The 22,580-nt window shown below is 28.5% G+C and overlaps 12 protein-coding genes across 12 annotated transcripts; 5 read left to right on the top strand and 7 right to left on the bottom strand.

Moving 5' to 3' along the window:
• Positions 1-252: 252 nt before the first annotated feature.
• OCT59_020853 (uncharacterized protein) lies at positions 253-1,397 on the top strand (the record flags this gene model as incomplete). The annotated part of the gene is made up of 2 exons (XM_066149439.1): positions 253-968; positions 1,034-1,397. The coding sequence occupies 2 exons, from the start codon at positions 253-255 to the stop codon at positions 1,395-1,397; spliced, it is 1,080 nt and encodes a 359-aa protein (XP_065990344.1).
• A 1,280-nt stretch (positions 1,398-2,677) lies between these two features.
• On the top strand, positions 2,678-3,300 carry OCT59_020852 (uncharacterized protein; the record flags this gene model as incomplete). The annotated part of the gene is made up of 2 exons (XM_066149438.1): positions 2,678-2,833; positions 3,043-3,300. The coding sequence occupies 2 exons, from the start codon at positions 2,678-2,680 to the stop codon at positions 3,298-3,300; spliced, it is 414 nt and encodes a 137-aa protein (XP_065990343.1).
• Positions 3,301-3,442: 142 nt separating this feature from the next.
• On the bottom strand, positions 3,443-4,597 carry OCT59_020851 (uncharacterized protein; the record flags this gene model as incomplete). Its single annotated transcript, XM_066149437.1, has 3 exons — positions 3,443-3,731; positions 3,818-4,044; positions 4,280-4,597. The coding sequence occupies 3 exons, from the start codon at positions 4,595-4,597 to the stop codon at positions 3,443-3,445; spliced, it is 834 nt and encodes a 277-aa protein (XP_065990342.1).
• A 5,430-nt stretch (positions 4,598-10,027) lies between these two features.
• Positions 10,028-10,569, bottom strand: OCT59_020850 (uncharacterized protein). Its single transcript, XM_066149436.1, has one exon. It carries the CDS (start codon positions 10,471-10,473, stop codon positions 10,177-10,179), a length of 297 nt encoding a protein of 98 aa, XP_065990341.1. The 5' UTR covers positions 10,474-10,569; the 3' UTR covers positions 10,028-10,176.
• A 456-nt stretch (positions 10,570-11,025) lies between these two features.
• OCT59_020849 (uncharacterized protein) lies at positions 11,026-11,787 on the bottom strand. Its single transcript, XM_025316627.2, has 2 exons — positions 11,345-11,787; positions 11,026-11,241 (listed from the first exon to the last, which is right to left on the bottom strand). The coding sequence occupies exon 1, from the start codon at positions 11,703-11,705 to the stop codon at positions 11,358-11,360; it is 348 nt and encodes a 115-aa protein (XP_025180159.1). The 5' UTR covers positions 11,706-11,787; the 3' UTR covers positions 11,026-11,241; positions 11,345-11,357.
• Positions 11,097-13,280, top strand: OCT59_020848 (uncharacterized protein). The gene has a single exon (XM_025309245.2). It carries the CDS (start codon positions 11,897-11,899, stop codon positions 13,175-13,177), a length of 1,281 nt encoding a protein of 426 aa, XP_025180158.2. The 5' UTR covers positions 11,097-11,896; the 3' UTR covers positions 13,178-13,280.
• OCT59_020847 (uncharacterized protein) lies at positions 13,235-14,067 on the bottom strand (the record flags this gene model as incomplete). The annotated part of the gene is made up of 3 exons (XM_066149435.1): positions 13,235-13,716; positions 13,791-13,930; positions 14,022-14,067. The coding sequence occupies 3 exons, from the start codon at positions 14,065-14,067 to the stop codon at positions 13,348-13,350; spliced, it is 555 nt and encodes a 184-aa protein (XP_065990340.1). The 3' UTR covers positions 13,235-13,347.
• Positions 14,068-14,160: 93 nt separating this feature from the next.
• Positions 14,161-17,507, top strand: OCT59_020846 (uncharacterized protein). The gene is made up of 11 exons (XM_066149434.1): positions 14,161-14,346; positions 14,421-14,603; positions 14,719-14,914; positions 14,982-15,168; positions 15,269-15,436; positions 15,510-15,601; positions 15,893-15,994; positions 16,063-16,292; positions 16,378-16,626; positions 16,692-17,069; positions 17,147-17,507. The coding sequence occupies exons 1-11, from the start codon at positions 14,264-14,266 to the stop codon at positions 17,307-17,309; spliced, it is 2,031 nt and encodes a 676-aa protein (XP_065990339.1). The 5' UTR covers positions 14,161-14,263; the 3' UTR covers positions 17,310-17,507.
• On the bottom strand, positions 17,450-18,933 carry OCT59_020844 (uncharacterized protein). Its single transcript, XM_025316625.2, has 5 exons — positions 18,817-18,933; positions 18,654-18,722; positions 18,425-18,564; positions 18,109-18,326; positions 17,450-18,040 (listed from the first exon to the last, which is right to left on the bottom strand). The coding sequence occupies exons 1-5, from the start codon at positions 18,862-18,864 to the stop codon at positions 17,949-17,951; spliced, it is 567 nt and encodes a 188-aa protein (XP_025180155.1). The 5' UTR covers positions 18,865-18,933; the 3' UTR covers positions 17,450-17,948.
• On the top strand, positions 17,453-17,904 carry OCT59_020845 (uncharacterized protein; the record flags this gene model as incomplete). Its single annotated transcript, XM_066149433.1, has 1 exon — positions 17,453-17,904. Exon 1 carries the CDS (start codon positions 17,593-17,595, stop codon positions 17,902-17,904), a length of 312 nt encoding a protein of 103 aa, XP_065990338.1. The 5' UTR covers positions 17,453-17,592.
• Positions 18,934-19,399: 466 nt separating the features above from the next.
• Positions 19,400-20,662, bottom strand: OCT59_020843 (uncharacterized protein). The gene is made up of 2 exons (XM_066149431.1): positions 20,121-20,662; positions 19,400-19,942 (listed from the first exon to the last, which is right to left on the bottom strand). The coding sequence occupies exons 1-2, from the start codon at positions 20,603-20,605 to the stop codon at positions 19,435-19,437; spliced, it is 993 nt and encodes a 330-aa protein (XP_065990337.1). The 5' UTR covers positions 20,606-20,662; the 3' UTR covers positions 19,400-19,434.
• Positions 20,663-21,410: 748 nt separating this feature from the next.
• On the bottom strand, positions 21,411-22,463 carry OCT59_020842 (uncharacterized protein; the record flags this gene model as incomplete). The annotated part of the gene is made up of 6 exons (XM_066149430.1): positions 21,411-21,657; positions 21,736-21,851; positions 21,928-22,005; positions 22,115-22,241; positions 22,313-22,362; positions 22,428-22,463. The coding sequence occupies 6 exons, from the start codon at positions 22,461-22,463 to the stop codon at positions 21,411-21,413; spliced, it is 654 nt and encodes a 217-aa protein (XP_065990336.1).
• Between the last annotated feature and the right edge of the window lie 117 nt (positions 22,464-22,580).

The following is a 22,580-nucleotide window of genomic DNA, read 5'->3' as shown; positions in this document are numbered from 1 at the left end:
TATTAAATAGTTGTTATCTTATTGAGTGTAAAAAATTTATTTATTTTTTTTAAATTAGGACTAGCTACCAAAGTGTGATGTCACAGAAACAATCATGTGATCTTTCCTTATTAGATAAATATTTTTGAAATATCCAAATACAAGTGCATTATGTTGATCACTAAACTAATTTAAATAAAATAATGGTATGCAACGAGCTTTCTTTTTCTTCCATATTTCTTTAAAAAAAAATAATAAATAAAAACATTAAAAATGAAGAATATTAAATTTAATGATGAGAATTTTTTAAAAAATTTTTTAATATGCTTTTATTATAAAATTATTGAAACAAATGATTTAAATAATTTTGAAAACAGTTCAAATAAATGGATAAAATATATTCTTGAAAGTAACAATAAAAATTCTGAAAAAGTTCTTAAGATAATAAAAAATCATAAAGAAAGTAAATTTTGGTTCACAAGTTTTATAGGATTTTTTTATCAACTTGGTATTGGTTGTGATATAGATAAAGAAAAAGCATTAACTTTATATTTTTTATCTATTAATAATGAAATTGAAAATGATTCTTCTTATAATGAAGATTTTAATAAATTATGTTTGATTGAAGATTTCGATTATTCATTTATTTCATTAAGAAATAAAAATATAATTATTGGAAAATATTTATTATCATTATTTTATTATAAAGATATTATTTTAGATATCAATTATAAACAAAATAAATTAGCAATGAGCCTAAAGTTAGCTAAAAAGGGTGATTTAGAAGCACAATATAATTTAGCAATTTGTTATATGGATGGAAAAGGAGTAAGAAAGGATAAAAAAAAGGCACTTAAATGGTTTTTAAAGTCTGAAAATAAATATTTTAAAATCATTCTGAACAAAAATGAAAGAGAATTTAAAAGAATTTTAAAACTTGCAATAGAAAATGACTCAACTGCACAAAATAATATGGGAAATTTTTATAAGTATGGTAAAGGAACAGATAGAAATGAAAAAAAAGCATTTGAATGGTATACAAAATCTGCTATAGCAGGATAGGTTTTTGCTATGCAAATGGTATAGGAACGGCTAAAGATAACAAAAAAGCATTTGAATGGTATACAAAATCTGCTATTGCAGGATGCGCTAATGGACAATGTAATTTAGGTTTTTGCTATGCAAATGGTATAGGAACGGCTAAAGATGACAATAAAGCATTTGAATGGTATTTGAAGTCTGCTGAAAATGAATTTGAAATAGCGCAAAATTATATAGGAGATTGCTATAATTACGGTATTGGAACTGATAAAGATAAAGATAAAGCAATTTATTGGTATAAAAAAGCATTAGATAATGGAATCAGAGAAGCAAAGGATAAATTAGATTATATTTATTGGATGATTATTGAAGATTAAATTAACTAAAATTTTTTATATATATGATGCCGAATTAATACGGTGACGTAATAATTACTTTATTGTAATGTTTGATACGCTGCCGTAATGCTGTGCGTGATGCCGGTAATGCCGAATTGTAAATTGTCGAATTGTTCAAATAATTTTTTGTTGGTTGAAATTATTATGCTTAAAGATTAACTGCGTAGTTTATGTATATTTATATCATTATCATTTATAAAAAATCATCTGATAAAATTTTTTTTAAAAAATGTAATTTTAAAGAAAAAAAATTTTTGTTACAATTTCTGTACATGATTATAAAAAAAGCAAGTCACAATTACGGCGCCTTACGTTGGTGTAACTAATTTCGACATTTGCCATTTGGGTGTAATCAATTACACCGCTGTAATGCCGAATTGGCGGAATACCAAGAACAAGATATGTTGGTGATGTCCCAGAAACAATCATGTGATCTTTCCTTTTGATGATTCAAATTCAGAATTTCACAATGGCGGATATTTTTCGTAATACGTATCAACCAAATACGAAGCAAGCAATTTTATTTAATTAAGTTTAGATCCGACTTGCACAAGCTTGCTTCCGTATTTTTTTTTTTAAAAAAAAATAAATATTGCGATGAAGAATATTAATAATTTTAGAGATGGTGAAAATTTTTTAAAAAATTTTTATTATAAAATTATTGAAACAAGATTTTTAATAATTTTGAAAAAATTTCAAATAAATGGATAAAATATATTCTTGAAAGTAACAACAAAAATCCTGAAAAAGTTCTCAAGATAATGAATTTTGGTTCACAAGTTTTATAGGATTTTTTTGGTATTGATTGTGATATAGATAAAGAAAAAGCAATAAATTTATATTTTTTATCTATTAATAATGAAATTGAAAATGATTCTTCTTTTAATAAAGATTTTAACAAATTATGTTTAATTAAAGGTGACAATTATTCATTTATTTTATTAAGAAATAATAATATAATTATTTGAAGGTGGAAATATTGAAGGACAATGTAACTTAGGATATTGTTATGAAAATAGTATAGGAACAGATAAAAATAAAATAAAAGCATTTAAATGATACCTGCTGAAATCAGTTGAAGGTGGAAATGTTGAAATATTATTTAGGTTATTGTTATGGAAATGGTATTGGAATAAATAAAGAAAATAAAGATCAAATAAAGTGGTATATGAAATCAAGATGTGTCGAAGTACACACTAATTTGGGAGGTTGTTACCAATATGATATAGGAACAGATAAAGCGAAACAAAAGCATTTGAATGGTACCTGAATCAGCATTTGCGGGATGTCCTAGCAAACAATGTAATTTAAGACTTTGTTATGCAAGCGGAATAGGAACAGATAAAAATGAAACGAAATCATTTGAATGGTATTTGAAATCAGCTGGTGAATATCATGCAGTAGCACAAAAATATGTAGGAGTATTACCCTATAAAAAATGACACTCCAGAATATTTCCGTTATAATTCCGTGATTTTGTTTGGGTTCCGTAAATATTCAGGAATTTTTTCGGAATAGTAACCGGTTGAGTAGCAATCCGGATTCTTTCAGTAATTTCAGCAATATAAATACGGAATTTAAATGGACTATCAGAGAATTACCATCTTTTAAGTAACCACAATAGTGTAGTATTTACAGCCAATTTACAGCTTACGTTTATAATATTACAATATTACAACCGCTAAGGGTTGTAATTCAATATATAATAATCGCTACTTATGGCAACCAACCTTATCTGACAGACTGTATACCTACATATAATGAACAAATTAGCAGTGAATGTAAATGTTGTAGCCCAAACTCTACTATGTTCCCAAATCAAATTCAAGCCAGTGCTTCATCCGTAACTTCATCATCTGACAGACTGAAACATAAAGTATAAAGTCAATATTATGCATAGAAAATTAAATGAGAGGAAGAGAACATACCTAAAAAATTCGCGCAACACATCAAGCCAATAACGATCATGAGCTTTTTTGAGTAAGGCACATGGTTCTGCCCCTGAGGCCATTGTATATCCTCATTCATTGATGATGGATAACTGTCCACATCGTGTCTTCCACACCAATCAAAGTCAATGAGGTTAGTATGCAGTTCTTCCCTGTTCCAAAGATCAGAATGTTTGGAGGGCGAAGATTTGCAAACACAAAGTTTTTATTATGTAGTTCATTAATAGCAAACTTCACATCTCTATAAATAGTCAAACTATGAGACACATCTATGGTATCTCCTTTATTAAATCTTTGGTCAAGTGCAGTACCATCAAGGTATTCCATGATAATCATCCTAAATCCTCTTGCTTCAGCGTCATCACTGCAATATAATAATTTAGGGGCGAAATCAGCAGTTGCACAGATGTTATGGGCAGCAACACAGTATTTGGACATATATTTTATTACAATCGATTTGCATTTTCATCAGTACCTTTCCAGATTATTCTTGTAGGATCATCTGATAGTTCATATATGTCAGTGAAAGAAATAATATTATTTCCATCAGATTGGAATTGGCAAACATAAGGAAAAAATTGATGATCTACCGATCTCTCCACACCTAAATTTTGGTAAAAATTATTAAGAAGTCGAAGTGCTTGGTATAGCGAATAAAAAAGTTGAGTAATTTGTTTCTTTTTATCAAAAACTCATAAATTTATTGCGAGAGGAATGAAGTCCGTCAATAGTTCAACTACTGCCCTGTTAAGGAAGACGCCTCCAAGAATATAAAACCATGGGCCGGCCACGGTGATAATGAAAGATGGAAACAACAACAATTTCTGATTTTTTCAACTTGGATGGAAAATATCAATTACATAAACACATAGATTTGCATAGCATTAATCTAAGGATTTAAATTATACATACATTATCCTGAGACCAGTAATCTCTATAATACAATGCTTCTTGAATAATAGGATCATTTTTGTCTGTTTCAATCTCATTTTTTCCTTCCAATATTTCCAAATAAGCAATAAGTGTGCCTAATGAAGTTGTAAGCACTCCATTACTCTTGCATTTTTGTCTGTTTTTTTTATATTCAACCAATATGGTGCCCAATTTTTCTGAAAATATCTTTCTCATTCTTTCATTATGTTCTTCCTCATATTCATTGATTTTTGTTGCATTAAGAATAAGTTTATCGGCCCATCCCAAAAAAATCAGGAGGTATTTCCAGGTTTTCATCACTAAAATTATTAAGGAATAGGCTAAAGGCACTATTATAAATAGTAATTGGAGGACCAGTGTTAGCAAGCGGTCAACCATTAAGGATTAGGTTCATTTGTTGATCCTTGAGAAAATTTTCAGGATTGGCTCCAACCAAGGGGCTATTCACTTTAAGACCAGTTGTAACAGTATCATGATACTCTATGATAAAGAAAAAAGCTATGAAACATAACCGAATAATATTTCACTATTGAAAAAGATTCAAAGGTAACCTTTCATGTGCTTTCTCCATTTTAACGTTTCATTATTTTCATTATAAAGGGAAGGTGAAAGAGCCCTTGTTTAGCCTGAAGACAAGATAATACAGCCAGGAAAGAAGTGTAAGTCACGAAATAACGATCAAAAAAGTCAAGCCATATCGAGTTGACCATCAATAGGTCGATCTACAGGTAACGCAAATGTGTTCTTTGGGCGGGTTTGACAATAAGAAGCAAGAAAGAAAAGCACAAGATTATGTAAGTATTCAGTATTATTGGCAAACATGACAAAGAGACGAGAATATAAGCCACCTTATTCTTATACTTATATATAATCTCTATGAGAACATACCAAGTGTAGAGATTACCAAATTTTATTTTCTAAGGTGACATTTGTGCCATTTTGATACTAAGAACAATAGCTTTTTAATAATTAAATGCAATGGTATGCTATACAATTCCATACAAAATACTTTTTGCTACCATAAACTTAAATACAACCAATCTTATCTAATAAATTAATTCAATTTGTTTTTAATTATTTAACGATTTTTACCATTTAGTTTTGCGATTTATTTAATAAGAGGTGAATTTTTGATGGAAGAGGATAGAGTAAAAAATCAGAATAAAAGGACATTTGCTACCTATTAAATAATTAACTTTAACATCAGTATTTGTATACAGTCAGACCCCCATACAGTCACACCCTATACAGTCACACCTCTTTATAAGAACTCGATTTTGAGAAACGGTTTTAAATACTATCAAATTACCCCTCTATAATCACAATTTGACTATAATCACTATCACCGCATAATCCCAAATGGATATATCATTTCTATTAGTGATTAGACCTCTATTAATCATATCATAATTTCGGCCAAAAAGCAATTTCGCCCAGAATTACGAAACATATAATTTTTTTCTTTCCTTTTTAGGAATTAATGTTACACGACATTCCAACACAAAATTGGCAAAAAAAATTTTGTGGAATGGCTATCACCAAAAAAGGAAATATCCGTAGTGATCACATAATTTTATAAATTATAATTTACTAATTTCGGCCAAAATTAAGATATAGTACCTGTATATAAGCACACCCCTATACAATCACTGATTTATGGGAACCAATTAGGTGACTATATGGGAGTCTGACTGTACTTAATTTTCTCGAAAAAAGTAACAAATATGAAGAAGGAGGTGTTGTATCAATAGAATTATCTTCTTTACCTAAATTGTTTTTTTTTTAATTTAATATATAAAATAATAAAATATTTATTAAACAAAAAAAAAACATAATTAAAGAATATCGCCAAACTTTCTGAATGTAACAAATTTATAGGATCATTTTCTTTTCCTGATTAACAAATAAAATTTGGAAATTTTTTTTTAAAAAAAGTTGTATTTAGCTAAACCTTGAGAATTATTTTCCTTTTCTTCTTCATTAGCCTGAGATGTACTTTATTGAAGTGATATTAATGCAGCCCTTTTAGAAGGTCTAGTGGTTTCAATCCCATTTTTAATTCTTTTTTTTGAAACGTGTCCTAGATTATCATTTAAAAGTAAAAATTGCTAATTAATAAATAAAATATTTATTTGAAACAAATCATACATTTTGACTTTTAATATTGTTTCTGGATTTTTAATTTTTCAAGTTTGTGAATTTTTGAATTATCGAGTAAAATGTAAAAATTCTTTGCTGGTTTCAGATTTTATTTCTATCTGCTTAACCTTATAAGAATACAACCATCATTTTAAGGGGGCACAGGATAAAGAGTGTAAACTGGAACAGGTTAAGATTCCCCCTTTTTTTATGGTGTGATAGTTAGTTGCATAATTGATCAATGATCGTCGCACAGATTGATATATCAGGGTTTTTTTTTCAGTTTTGCAAATCTTTTCTTACTTATCGAACCGAAAAAATGTCCACTAGTGCAATACAAACTCTCAGAACACTGATTAATAGTTTTGGTTTCACTGAAGAGGAAAAGTTGCTTTAAGAAAATATTTTATTGGGAATGAAAAACGACAAAATGATGCGCTGACTTTTCCTTCCTGACTACACAACGGATGAAGCGAAGCTTGTATTCTTGAGATCAACATCGTGCAAAATTTCTTAAGTGAATAAATGAAAAATAATTTTTCTTTCTATTGTGTGGACCAATCAAATTCTGAGGGGTACGGGTTAAAAATCTGTACCCAGATAATAGAGGACCCTGGAAAATACTTATATAGGTAAGGTCCCAAAAATATTTTTTATTAGTAGCTCTAAGCATAGGTTTTTACTATGATCGCTAAGCATTGTTGATATCTAACCTTAAAAATTATATAAAAATAAGCAAATCAATCTTCTAACCTAATTAAATTTTTATTATAACACATAATTTATAAAATATATTTATTAATTAATATATTTTATTAAATCCAATTTTAAATATGTTGTGAAGCTAAACTAAACATAATATACAAGTAGATTAACAATATTCAATTAATAAAGTTAATAAACAGTAAAAGAAAAATTCGAAATTAATACTATTACAAAAAATGTAAATTTCTCCATAAGTATTATACTTACACCCATAAAAATTAATATGTAGGTAGTTTCGACCTTGCTGAACAATTTTCAATTAATTTAGAAAGTCGATTTCATTTGACCAAAGAGGTGTAATTACGCTCTGAAGTTGTAAACGGAGAAACGAAAAATTCGGAAGTTAGTACCGTTATGAAAAATGCACTTTTCTCCATAAGTATTATACCCACACTCATGAAAATTAATATATAAGTAGTTTCGACCTTGCTGAACAATTTTCAATTAATTTAGAAAGTCGATTTCATTTGACCAAAGAGGTGTAATTACGCTCTGAAGTTGTAAACGGAGAAATGAAAAATTCGGAAGTTAGTACCGTTATGAAAAATGCACTTTTCTCCATAAGTATTATACCCACACTCATGAAAATTAATATATAGGTAGTTTCGACCTTGCTGAACAACTTTCAATTAATTTAGAAACCGATTTCATTTGACTGAAGTGGTGTAATTACGCTCTGAAGTTATAAACGAAAAAGTGAAAAATTTAAAAGTTATTACCGTTAAAAAAAATATGCTTTTCTATATAAATATCATACTTAGCCTTAAAATACAAGTAGATTTAACTTGCTGAATAAACTTACTTAAACATAAAAGATAATTTGATATAACCAAAGCGGTGAGTAGTGAAATTATATTTTAAAGTAAAACATATTTATAGTAATTTTATTTAACAAAATAAACATGTATAATATAGTAATTTTATATTAAAAATAATACACTGAGTTTAATAAAAATTCAAAAGATACTATTGACAGATAATTAATAAAACATTGAAAAAAAAAATGAAATTTCATCAAAAAAAAAATTTTTGTTTATGTATTTATATAAAATTGTGAAATGTAGTACAAAATTAACACACACCGTTAGTGAAAATAAATAAAAATTAATTATAAATTCAATATATAATATTTTAAAAAGTTATATAAATATGAAAAATAAGCAACTAAAAACTCTTAGTATTTTAAAATAATACCAAAAATATGCAATTTAATTATCTTACATAGTATAAAATTTTCTTAAAATTAAGCATTATAAAATTCTTACATCATAAAACTTTACTATGTTGGCTAAGCACCTTGGTACCTTACATATATAAGCATTTTCCGGGGTCCTGGTAATAGGCTATACCCGGGGTACAAAACAGCTTTTTTAAAATTATTTCTCGTGGAAGACCACCATCAGAAGACGTCTGTAACTTATTCCAACTGTAAGCACTTTGAAAAAGTTACAGAAGTTGGTGGACGTGGTCGAAAAACACCTCGTAATTATTGTAATTATTGTGGATTGATGGGAGTTGATCTACGTGACGTGTGTTACAACAGAATTATACTGTTAAGAAATTTTAATGATTAAACTAAACAGTTTATTCGCATATAGTAAAGTTTTGATGAAATTTTTCAATAGTATTTAATGAATTACACTTTCTTTTGATAGCCACGCTTCTCGTAAGGGATTCTGGGAAAATATTTGTTGGTATCAAAAAACTTTAAAGGCAAAAATTCATGATCATTTCAATACTATGTCGATGCTGGGTATTGGGCATTGGCAAAATAGTAATTCGTTGAAACGTATATTATATTTAAACTTTGATGTTCAGTTAAGCGTCTAGATATCTTCAAGAAAATAAGCGTATTCATCCATTTTACTGATCACTAAAAAACGAAAAATTTTACTGAATAAGTAATAATTATATATCATGTGAAAACGTAGTATGGAGCGATGGCAAATCGAGTAATTTTCATGTCGTAAAATGGCATTTCGGTGAAATGAAGTTGGGTAATTTTTCATGTCAGAGTAAAGTGGAAGTAAAACTATTTACACCATGGATGAAAATTATATTACAATATAGTATATACAGTCATAACTCGATATAATGAACCTTATTCTTATACCAAAACCATCTATAATTAATTTTATCGACTTTGCATATAACGAAGTTAATCATAAACCAGTCATACTTTATATAAACCGATACCATCCTAATTCCGGCCGGAATTAACTTAGCCTCGGCCGGCACTATTCAACGCCTGATATCTCTGAGTCTCAATTTTCGATGTATCTATTTACAAGTTTCTGTATCTGGTATGATAACATTGTATTGAACTATTGATATTAGGCCAGTTCATAATTGTTCGATCGGCTTTTTTGGTCATGTTACACTAATCTCATGATCAAAGTTCAATTTTGAATTGGTTTGATTGATAAACATAAGGCAACCAATAGTTATGGCTTTGTTTATTTTTGTCAGTATTTTTGTCTACTCGACCAAAACGACCTACGTTTTTGGTGGTTCACGTTGAACGGTCAGTTGATCATTCTACAGTTAAATTTTATTGGTCTGAATTTTTAGTGCAACCGACCGTTCAATCAATTATGAACTGGCCTATTATAAACGTGATTTTATATTGATATATTTTTTAGATGTACCGATTTTTATACTTTTTAATATATAAATCGGTATAATAGAAATATTTGCTTTATAAAATATTCGATATAACGACCCAAAGGAGGGTTCGTTATATCGAGTTCTGACTGTTTACTGTCTTATAAAAATAATTGTATTTGAGGATTGGAAGATTATGAATTTATTATTTAATATTATATAAAATTTAATCTATAAAATTAATTTTTGCATAAAAGAATAAAATAATTATTTAATATAAATTTAAAAAAATCAATATATATTATATTATTTGTATATAAAACAATCTAATAATGAAAAAATTAACTTAAAAAGTGTAATAAATGAATTTAAGGCTTTTGATCAATTTCATTAATTTTATTTCTCTCAATAAACCTATTTTCACTTTCATTATCACTACTACTTGAATCGTTGCTTATGCTTGAAGATGATGAAATTCCTATTGAAATATTTATAGTATATTTATCAAATGTAAATAATGAATCATGTTCCCAAGATTGTAGAAAAGAATATGATACAGACGGAGTTAGCGGATGTCCTGATCTCATGTTTCGTTCTTTTTTGCTGGTTATTTTAGGAGGGATAACTTCCTCCATTAAACAAGCTGGACAAATACACGAGAACATTATAAATGTTTAAATATTTGTATATATGATATTTGAATATTATTCTTTGAGAATTTATTTATTTATTTTTTTCTTTGAAAAAAAATCATTTTTTTGGACTTTATTATATAAGTATCAAGCCAACGGACTTCGGAATAATTCTCTTTTTAGGATTAAGCTTGTATTTATTTTCACGATGGATGAGCAAAGTAAATCTACCAATTAGTTTCAATCATCTATGTGACAATTAAGTAGGATTTTTTACTTGTCATATATTTATGAAGATAAAAAACATCGGTGACAAGAAAAAAAAATGCATCCACACGTGAACTCACGCCGTTATCTAAATCACTAGATTACAAACCTTTATTTAGATTCATTTTACACTTTGATTAGTAATTCCGTAATAAATTTTCTTTAATTTATAAAGAATTTGTTGGCAAAGAAATTTTAAAAAATAGAATTTTTCAAGGTTCGAAAGAATGTCGGGTATTAAATCTTAGTCACCATTCACCAACGGACATAAAAACCTTATTTCTCTTATAAGGTCAATAGCGTTATTATTTGATATACTGTATAATTCGTTTTCTCAACTTGTAATTTATTAAATGTATAAAATTCGTTGTTTGTTACTTACTGCCCTTCTATACTCCTTCTATACATTTAGAATAAATCACCAAATCACCACGTTAAATCCGCACACCTCGCAAAGTTTAATTTACCTAACGTAAAAAAGATTATTATATGAAATATATGGAATATCAATATATTCAATATTTGAAATATAATCTATTGTAAAAAAAAAAAAAAATAATAATATAGTTATATATTATAACATATTGTATATGAAATAAAAAGTAATAAAGATAATAAATTATCAATAAAAAATTACTTTCTTCAAATATTTATCCTGTAGCCTTTTGAAAAATTCCAAGTGGAATTCCTTCTCTTTCCCTTCTTCGTTTTTCATTTCTCGCTTTATCCTTGAGTTGGACGTTCGTTCGATTTTTCAAAGGTCCAGATGACATGTTTAATATGAGAGTCCAATTGGTTCCAAATTTTTCCATCCCTTCTTCCAATTCTTCCAATTCTTCTTGCGTCCACTCAATACGTTTTTGTTTCTTGCGTTTAAACTTATTTTGAGGTATTAAAAGTGTAGAGGATCTTTTAGTAACAGTTTTATTAGTATGAAATGATTCATCAAGTACATCTTCAGAGGATGAAATTTTATTATTTTCTTGACCGTCTGACATGTTTATTAAGTTTGATTAGCTAAAAATTATAAAATCGCGGTTTTAAACGCGAAAAAAAATTTCTTTTTGAAAAAGAAAAATCGGAATTAGAGCATTCCGCTTATGACCTATTTTTATATGCAAATGATCGGATTACACAATGATTTCAATGAATTTTTTTTTTTTTTTTTTTTTTTTTTTTTGATCTAGGAATGTCATTTCCTCCTTTTTTCCGTTTCAACTTTAGACATTTTTTACATTCTCGTTTTCTGAAACCAATTAATTTTATTAAACCCTCTTATTCAACATACGTTCCTATAATGAATACACAAATAAAAACCATTGATCCGTCAACGATACATTTTTATTCTCAAGACATCGAAGATCCTAAATTTAGTGTTTCAGATCCGAATACTCTTTCAATTCTAAAAGAGGCCGTAGAGTTACTAAAACAAGATAATGTAATTTCTATACCAACAGAAACAGTTTATGGTTTAGCTTCAAATGCTTTGTCACTAAATTCAATAAAAAAAATTTATGCGGTAAAAAATAGACCTGCAGATAATCCATTAATTGTACATGTTTCTTCATTAAAAATGTTAAGAGCTTTATTACCAAAAAATAATAATAATTTTGGCGAAATACCAGAAATTTATGAACAAATCATTAAAAAATTTTGGCCGGGTCCTTTGACCATTTTATTACCAAAATCTTTACTAATACCTTCAGAAGTAACTTGTAATTTATCAACAGTTGCAGTTAGATTTCCTTCACATCCAATCTCGAGAGCTTTAATATCATTATGTGAATTTCCATTAGCAGCTCCTTCGGCGAACACTTCAGGAAAACCATCTCCTACTTTAGCTTCTCATGTGTTCACTGATCTGAATGGTAAGATACCATTAATTATTGATGGAGGACAATGTAATTTTGGAGTTGAATCTACTGTTTTTGATGCAATAGGTTCTCACGGACCAGTTATATTACGACCCGGTGGAATAACATTTGAAGCATTATATAAGATGCCTGGAATGGAAAATCTTAGAGTATATAAAAAAGATTTTGTTGATAAAAAACTTGAAATGGGTCCTACAACACCTGGAATGAAATATCGACATTATTCTCCTGATGCTGAAGTTATTTTGGTAGACATTGATGATAAACATAAATCTCGTGATGTAATGGATAGGGAAATTGAAAAAATAAGAAAAAATGGTAAATTAACAATTGGAATATTGGCAACAGGAACATCGTACATAAGTTCAAAGGAAGAATATGAAAATAACAAATCTTTATCACAAGGAATAATAGAATATACTTTGGGCGATTCGATGCATCCCGAACAAATTGCAAAAGAATTATTTAAAGGATTGAGACATTTGGATGAATGTAATGTAGATTGTATAATTGTCGAAGGTATACCAGAGGAGGAAGAAGGCTTAGCCGTTATGAATAGATTAAGAAAAGCAGCATCGAGAATTATTAATGAATAAAAAGAGTGTATATTTATAATTTACAAGTAAAAAAAAAGAAAAATGTTTGAAAATACTAATTTTAATTAAATAAAGGAAAAAGAATTATATTGTTACAATCAATAATGAATTAATAAATACATATGTAATGTTCTCAAACAGGGATTGAAAGTTAATCGATCGTAGTAGTATTAATTTAAACTTATATCACTAATTAATGAACTTAGGTTATTGACTTCTTTATCTACTGAATCTAAATTATCATCTACAGATTCCAAATTTTTTCCATATCTCAAATCTAACAAACAAACAGGCGGTGAACTATCAATAAAAAAATCTTGAGCTCGTTTTCTTTGACCAGGAATTGTGGGAGAATTTGAAATAAGATTTGACACTCTCAAAGCATAACATAACGCTCCCAAAAACCATTCTACATCTTCCATTGTGTAAAATGGGTCTTCATCAGATTTTTTTGGTGTGGAGGTAACAGATTTTACCTCATTACGAATTGGAGGCTTTTTAATATCACCACCAATTTTTGCATCAAACTTAGTCTCAACCTGGATAATAAGAATTAATCAAAAGCGATCGCTAGTTACTCTAAAGAGCTGTGTAATAAAAAGTCTTCTCGTACCAATTGTTGAGGTTCTAAAAATTCACCAAAACGTTGAGCGCGCCTTGCGCGTCTTGCAGCTTCATCGGGATCTGAAGCAATTGAAGTGTCCAATATAATACTAGAACTATTTGTCAGATTTCTATTCCAATTTCTACCTCCTAAAAGAAAAAAACGTAATCAATAAAAAAGTTTATTATTAATACTTTTTACTTGTAGATTTCATAGAAGGACTAATGATTTCGGTATAACCTCTATTATGTCCTCCATTAGTTTGTTGGTTACGTTTGCGAGTCATAATAACTTTTTAATTTTTAGGTAAAATAACGAACATCAAAAAGTAATTTAAGTGCTTTTTATATGTTGTGGAACGTATTTTTAAAAAATTATTGAAATAGGAGTCAAATCATTATTTTTGTCTCTTCTCCAGTCAAAAATTTTTCCGTGTTGACTAAATTAATATTGAAAAATCTTTCTATTCTTTTCGAAGTAAAATGGATAAAAAAATATTGATTGAACCTCGAATTGAACCTCCTGCATTTGACGTTACGAATCAGGGAGAAGAAATCTATCTTCCGTATGTAATTTTCGTTATTTATATTTAATAATATATCTAAATACTTTAATTCACAATTTCATTGTTTTTTTTAGTAAGCAGACTCCGACAGAAAGACTCTCAAAACAAGTAAAAAAATTATGGCAAGAGCGAGATTTTCGTAATTTGACCATTGAATCCTTGGAAAAGGGAGAAAGTTCAGAGAAAAAAGAATCAAAAGCAGATGATAAAGCTACTAATCTCTCTGTCATGAAAAATACCATTAAGGATGCTGTTGCGTGAATATGACCTTTTTTTTTTATTGTATAATCTTTCAGATTTTTATTTGAATTAAAAACTTAAAACTCACTTACATTATAAAACTAAAATTTGATTTGAATTTATTTAATATAGTGCATCACATAATGACATTGGTATAGGAATTGATGTATTGAATTTAATCTTATCTGATTCTCGACCAAATTTCCATCCGACAAATCCATTACCAGTCCCTTCTGGTATGATACAAAATTATGGTCATAGCCTTCCCCAACTAAATAAACATTCTCAATTTCAGAATTTTAAATTGATGTTGGGAATGAAACGCAAGGTAATTTCTATTAATTTATTTAATTACATCTTAATTGTTCTATTAATTAATAATTATTTTTGAATAGCAACTTAAACATGCTGCTGGGATTATATCATCGGCAGCCAAAAAACTGGGCAACATTGTAGAAAAAGAAAGAACATTCTGGAACGAAGCAGTATCTTTAAGGGAACATCATTGGACTTTACAACGTGGTGGCGGCAAAGAAAAAAACGTTGGTCTTCAGATTTTTGTTAGTTATGGTTATCAACTTGGTTGAGTATAAATTAATATAATTAATATTATTATTATTATCATTATGGTTCAATTTTGTTGATATTTGAAATCTTATCCATTTTCGCGTTTTTGATTCAGCTGGGTCTAGTTTTATGGAAAACACTGCAGCACAAATTCTGAGATCGTCGGATGAAAAACAAATTGCAATTTCACTGCCACAAAAAGCTAAAGGAATAGTTAAATTGCGTTTACGTAAAAGCTCTGAAGCCCCAGGTTATGATGGACCACGCGTGCAGGAAAATTCTCGTATGAATTGTTTTAATTTGTTTTTGTTTTTTCATATTTAAGTGAATATAATACTCATTTAAGAATTGTTTAGTGCTTCGCTTTGAATCAATCGAAGGTTCAAATATTCATCAACAACTTTTGGCTGCTCAGGAAGCCGTCTTTGAGGCTGAACTGTTTGAACAAGTATGTTTCGTCACATTTATTCCTTGCTTTTTACCTTTATTTTTAAATTAAGTAAGATATTATTATATGTAAATTGTTGAGAAAGAGATGACGAGAACAGAGTCGGCTTCATCAGTTTATTATCTATATTTAAATATAGATATAAACTAAAAATACTAAAGATAACTGAGGAAATATAGCGAGAAATAAAAGAAATAAAATTTAGAAAGATTCTTTGTTAAAGTAGATATATGTAGTCAATATATATATGTATACATGTAACATTGCTAATATTTAATTATAATTATTTAGTTAGTTAAGGAAGCACGTGTAATGACTAATGCTAGTGTAATACTTCTTGAAAATGAAGTCTGCCTTCAAGTTTACCCTGGTGTAGATTTGACAATTCAGTGGGTAAATACTACAAAGAATTATAATACGTTCGATCCCTGAATTGTAAGGTTAATCACCTTGTTTTATAGGCTAATACTGACACAATACAAGAGAAAGAGGAGACTCGATCCACAGATGATGATTGGACATCTGTACTTCAAACGGATAACAATTTTGGAAGGACTATTTCACCAGAACCTTCTATGTGTACCGTATTAAAATTAGCCATGGATCTTTTGATTCGGAGGTCTCATCGGCGAAACTTTATTAGGGAACAAGAACGTGTAATACAAGGAAGTAGAGGTGTACATAGAGATAGGTAAATATTAAAAGATTCTTTGCCAATTCGCTATTAGATTTTTTTTTTGTCGATATAACATTTCTTCTTTTAAATTATTAAACAGTGGATATGGATATGCTCAAATTCTAACTCAACCTCTTCACCTACTTAAATATCACTTCTTTTGTATTCATTTACGAGAAATTTTAAACTCAACTACCAAGCCCTTAAGAGATGGGGGTGTACCAGTTCAAATTCATTTTATATCTAATCTTTCTAAAGGTAAAGAGTTGATAGAAGAAGTGTGGAAAAAGATTGGTAATGATAAATTCTCATTATTTACTGGATCAGTTATCGTAATTATCGATTACAGGTAAATTAAAGGTTATATAGTTTTTAAATTTTTAATTGTTTATTAAAATATTTCAAATTTTATAGTCATAGCATTCGATTCACATTGGAATCTCCTGGAACATTGACTCTTCATTTATCACATATGGATATGAAAACTAGAAATTTGACACAATTTCAGGAATTACTTACTAGAGAAATTAAATTACTTTTATTAAGAATAGTACTTGAAAATTTAAATACCTTAACAGGTCTTAATGATATTGTAACAAATGCTGGTAAATGGTATTTAGATTCACCAGCATTGATGATATATAAAGATATGCCTCCAGCAGTGCCTTCATCAGCTTTTACGAAGAAGAAATCTTCTTATGATCTTAATGATTTATTGAAAGCTGAAATATCAGGTCTTAATGAAGAAGAAAAGAATAATGAATGGAAACCCGAATATTGGAGACGCCCAGTGTAAGTGTTATATATATAATATAATATATATTTTATACGATAATTAGGTTTAATTGTTTTTTTTATATCTTAACCAGTAAGATTACAATCGTTGATGGATATTCACCTGATAAATTAGCAGTTAAAATTGAAGCTGCTTTAGTGGATGCTAAACCAGAGCTGATTATAGGTGCTAATGATAAAAATATTCATAGAGAATTTGGCGAAATGGTTTATGAATTTTTAGTTAATTTGTTATGATTGGTAGATTATATTTTTTTTTAGAGATTTTTGACAGTTTCCACAAAACTCAATTTGAAGAAAGGTTATTTATACTGTTATATTTTTTGATAATACAAAGTATATCCCATTGAAACTTTTGTATACCATTTTCACACGTTTTTAAAACAACACTTTCAATAGAATTTCGCTTTATTAATGAAAATAAATGCAAAAAAAATGCACATTAAAAAAAAAGAATTTACAATATTAGAAATAAAAAAAAAAACAGCCAAGAAATAAAGTAAAATTAATTTAGAGGTTAATGGGCGACAATGTTATTAAAGCTTTATTATTTATTGTCTTTGTTGTTGTCCTTGAAGATGATGCAACTTCAATTGTTGTGGATGGGGTAGCAGATGAAGATGCCGATGAAGATGCTGATGAAGGAGAGGATGATGCTGTTGTAGATGATGTTGATGGTGCTGCCTTTGTTGCATACTGTGGTGTATCAAAGAATAATTTACGAACTAATATAGCTTGTACAATTACGACAAACATTAATAAAATGTTAAGTAAAAATGGATTGTCATTCGCTGGCTGTCCTGTTGAAAAATTTGAATTATCTAAATTTTGATGATAATAATTTCTATTATGATTCGGACGGCGATGGTTATCGTTTCAATCTTTTGGTTGAAATTTAGCATAATAATCTTTTGTCTTTGATTCATAAAGATCTTGTACGCATTCTGGTAATTCATCGACAAATACGCCTAATGCAATAATAAATTATTAACGGAGTTCCAAAAAAAAAAAGAAAAAAGAATATACATTAACTTACCAGGAGATCCTTCGTAAATTGAGAAAGAAGGCACAACTGTATTTGGTGGTATTACTGTGTTATCTTCAATTCTACAACAATCTTTTATGATTGCAAATCTACCAATTACACAGTTTTTTCCAATATGTACAAAAGAACCTATTGTTGCTGCTTCAACAATACTTCCTTCTCCAATAGTTACATGATCTCCTATTTTCATAGGGTAATAACTGAATATTCTATATTAAATTAATAATAAAAAAAAACCAAAAATAAATAAAGTGGTTAATTAATGTCATTTTTTTTTATTTTAGATCAAATGTGAAATTTTAATTACCCTTTGTATGTTTTATACGGGGGTCGAATAATGCTTCCTCTTGCCAGAAGACAATATCTACCAATGGCAACAACTACAGCATGACCACCTCCAGTACGTCTCAAATCCCCTCTGATAACGCATTCAGTTTGGATAATAGTCTATACAAGAGAATGACAACTGTTAAATAACAATGAAAAGAAAAAAATTTTTTTAGTTCATTAACAAAACTATATTTTTCGCGAATTACCTTTCCACCCAGTATGATATTTTGACTTCCACAGATTACAGACTTACGACTTACTTTATTACCGGTGTCCTACCGAAAAAAAATGCAATAGTATCAATCATTTAATTAAATTAAATTATAAAATACTTTTTTACAAAAAAAACATATATGGTAAACAACATACTGTTTCGATGTATTCGGAACGAGGGTAATAAACGATTGGTGGCTCCATATTGATAAGTCGAAAAGATTGAATATGAAGAATATGCGAAAGATTGAATATGTAAAAGCAATCGAAGCTGAGGAAATAAGTTACTATTCACATAATCATATATCACAATATTTGTGTTACATGGGTTGACACAATACACAATATGCACTTTAGTCAATTTTAGTTGCATTGTGCATATATGTTGTAGCATTCTTTCATCACGTAACGTCACGATGGTGTTTACATGTATGGGTAAGATGATAAATCCGCGAATTTCTAATTATGGATGGATTGCATGTGAAATATGTAATTGTTTACGTTACCCTGCTGATCATACATACATGTCCTAACAGCTAACCTTAAGTTAAATTTTAAACTTTGAAACCCCTGGAACAAGTATGTCATGTATAAAAATGGGTTGTTCTAAATATAATACTGATTAATCAAGATCCAAAAATTATATTCAATTAAAAAATATATTTTTTTTTATTAAATCAACAAATCCCTTTTACATTTTTTTATTTAATCAAATACAAAATAAATTCCAACACAATTTCAAAGATATCATTGGAATATGAACGGCTAACAAATTCATTCACATTCTTCTTTTATTAAAAAATTATTTTGTTCTTGATTATATCTCCCATCAGAATAACCCATACGACCAGAATCCGATTCAGCAGAGACTCCTAGCCACAGTAAAGTTGATTTGATGGAACCAGCATCATAGAGTAAGTTCATATCGATTTGATTCTCCGAATTTATATCGACTTGATTTGGGACCCCTTCAACAATATTGACTTGATTTGGAATCTCATAATCATCAATACGCTCTTGCTTTATATATTCCGAACAAATTAAATCCGGTTCATTATCCACTTGCCGCGAGTTTCCTAAATCTGAATTAATTACTTGATACGGCATCACGTTAATACTTTCTTGTTTTACAAAACCAGGAAAAAGCAAATTTGTATCGACATGATTACCCAAATCTGAATCTGAATTGTCATTATTGGGAATCTCATCAATACTTTCTTGTTTTATATAGGGTGATGATGCTTTCTCAAGGTTTTTCTTTGTTCGTGATTTTTGAGCCCACCTATTTTTTACAATCACGATTCATATATATATATATATAAATGAATAATCAATATGATCTCGCATAAATTGGGAATTGATGATCTCTAATAATTGATTATACTAAAAGACGCGCAAAATTTTCCGAGATACGCGCGAGTTAGTAATATATTTTTTTTTTTTTGAGTTAATCTTCTTACCTTTTCTTTGATTCTAACACTCTCAAACGCCTTTCTTCGTCAGTTTTCGGCCTATTAGGATCATTATCCCATCTTGTACCTCGAGGTGGATTAATATTATGTTTGGTTTTGAGATGCCGCCGTAATATAGACCTCGCATTCTTTCCTCGATATAGTTTATTGCAATATGTACAAGTAAACTCTAATATCCTAATCTTCTTTTCTTGCTCTGTGACATTCTCTTTATTATCACATTCTGTGGGCTCACTCATTTGTATTTGTTGTTGTTCAGGACACGAGGTTTCTTGTATGTGTGATTGAAAGAATATTGGTTGTATTAGTTGAAAAGTATCTTCTTGTGAATTAGATTCTGGTTGTAAAATTATGGTATTCCATGGTAAAGTATCAATAATTTGTAGTGACACGTGTGTAGCGAAAGGAAGCAAAGGCACTGCACCTTCTTCAGTAATATAATAGTCAAGCGAACAATTAAAAATTTCTGACATTTTACTATAGTAATATTTTTTTTTCGCTTTTGATTATTAAATGCAAACAGCGAAAGCAAAATAAAAGTTATGGAAACTATATATGTATATATTATAGAGCACCCTATTATGTAATCCCGATTCGACGAATTGACGCGTATATTATGATAATCAACTTGTTTTTCTTATGCAGTACTACATCAAAAAATAATAATTATTTTTTTTTACAAGTTTTTTGGCTTTGTTGAAAAACTAGACGTTAAGTAGCATAGTTATCACTTTTCAATTGTAAAAACCATAAAATCTCTATCAAATATATGTGTGTTAAAACATTTTATAAATTTTTTTTATATGAATAGCGAGATGTATTAATTTTTGTATAATTGAATCATTTTGAATTTTTCTATGATGATCAAAAAAGATCATGTACATAAGTGATCGAAAGATTACGATCAAAATGGAGATTATAATATCGTTATTTATTTATTTATTTATTTTTATTAAAATTCGAATATATTACATTTACATTCTTAAAAAATGATGTTTAAAGTAGCTTTTAAAAGACACTGCTTTAATTCCAGTTTAAACATTGATTAAAATTGTCATTTTATTGTAATAGCCATTAAAAAACTCTTGATGCGTAAGATAAATTACTAAGTACAATATATCTAAGAACTTGGAAATATTACCAAAGAGGAAATAATTAAATCTATTAAAATGCAGTGAATTCTTTGAAAGGGAATGATCACAGAAAAATAAATTGAAATATTTTTGTTCTATATATTATTTAAAAAGAGAATAACTTAATAATAATATAACACAGGAATTATTTTTCACTTTTAGGAATAACATAAGGGTTGAATCTCTTCCCTCTACCCTTAGTTGTGGTTCTTGATGGTGAAGTTGGTGCTGATAAGTTCCTTTCTACCTTTATGTTCTCTGTTGAAAATGAAGTAGATGGTTGTGGAGATGAAGGTTGTGAATACGATTTTGTTGTAGAAATATTTGATGATACATCTTCTTGTTTCATTTGCGCTAATTTTCTCTCTAAAGCTTGTATCTTTGAATCAGTACTAAAAACGGCATTAGTTAAATATAAATATGTGTCATTAAATTATTAGATATTTAGATGTATCAATTTACAAACTAACCTAGCATTGATCATCTTATGTGCTTTTAACAAAGAAATTGTCGTTGGCCTATTAACCGATGATGAAGGTCGTTTCTTGAGACCACCCAATTGTTTACCATCATAATTTTCAGGTGCCTAATATTAGTATATAAATAATCATTTTTATTAACTATAAGAAAAGAAAAATGAGGTTAAAAACTGATATAATTACTGCATATGCAAAGGTCACTATCATGGATCGGTTCTTAATCAATTTTGAATGCATAGCTGTCATCGCTCTCAAGGCTTCCTAGGTGCAATTCGGTATACAGAACACATAATTTGTAATTTTTTTAAAAAAGCAATTAATATTTATTTTATTATGTTGAAGTTGGAACAATGTAAACAAAATAACGTACCTCTTTTTTGCTATATTCCAAGAAACAATAACCCCTTGGTTGACCGCGTTTTGGTCCACTCTTATGAAAGAGATAATCAAGATGGGTTATTTTTCCAAAAGGTTCAAATAACTTTACAACAGTATATCTGTGAAATAAAGAAGACAATTAGATATTGATAATTAATTGAATCCTAATATACTTAAAAGTAACACTTGCTCATTTATTGAAGAATCTAAATTTCCAATATATAAACGTTTGTCGTCCAACTAAATTGAATAATTTAAAATTTTAGCAGATCACAAAACTTTTAGTAAATAAATACAAATTTTACCTTGTTAGAAGATGCGGAAGTTTGTGTTGTTGACATTTTTAATTTTTAGTCCGTTTAGCATTGGGAAACTTCATTTAATGTACAAAATCACGTGAAAATTGGTGAGTTTGTTGGTGTAACAATCAGTAAGAAAAAATAAAAACTGAAAATTTG

Source organism: Rhizophagus irregularis, chromosome 3 (assembly GCF_026210795.1).
Source record: "Rhizophagus irregularis chromosome 3, complete sequence".
NCBI classification, from domain to species: Eukaryota; Fungi; Glomeromycota; class Glomeromycetes; order Glomerales; family Glomeraceae; genus Rhizophagus; species Rhizophagus irregularis.
This window is presented reverse-complemented; position numbering and strand designations above follow the sequence as displayed.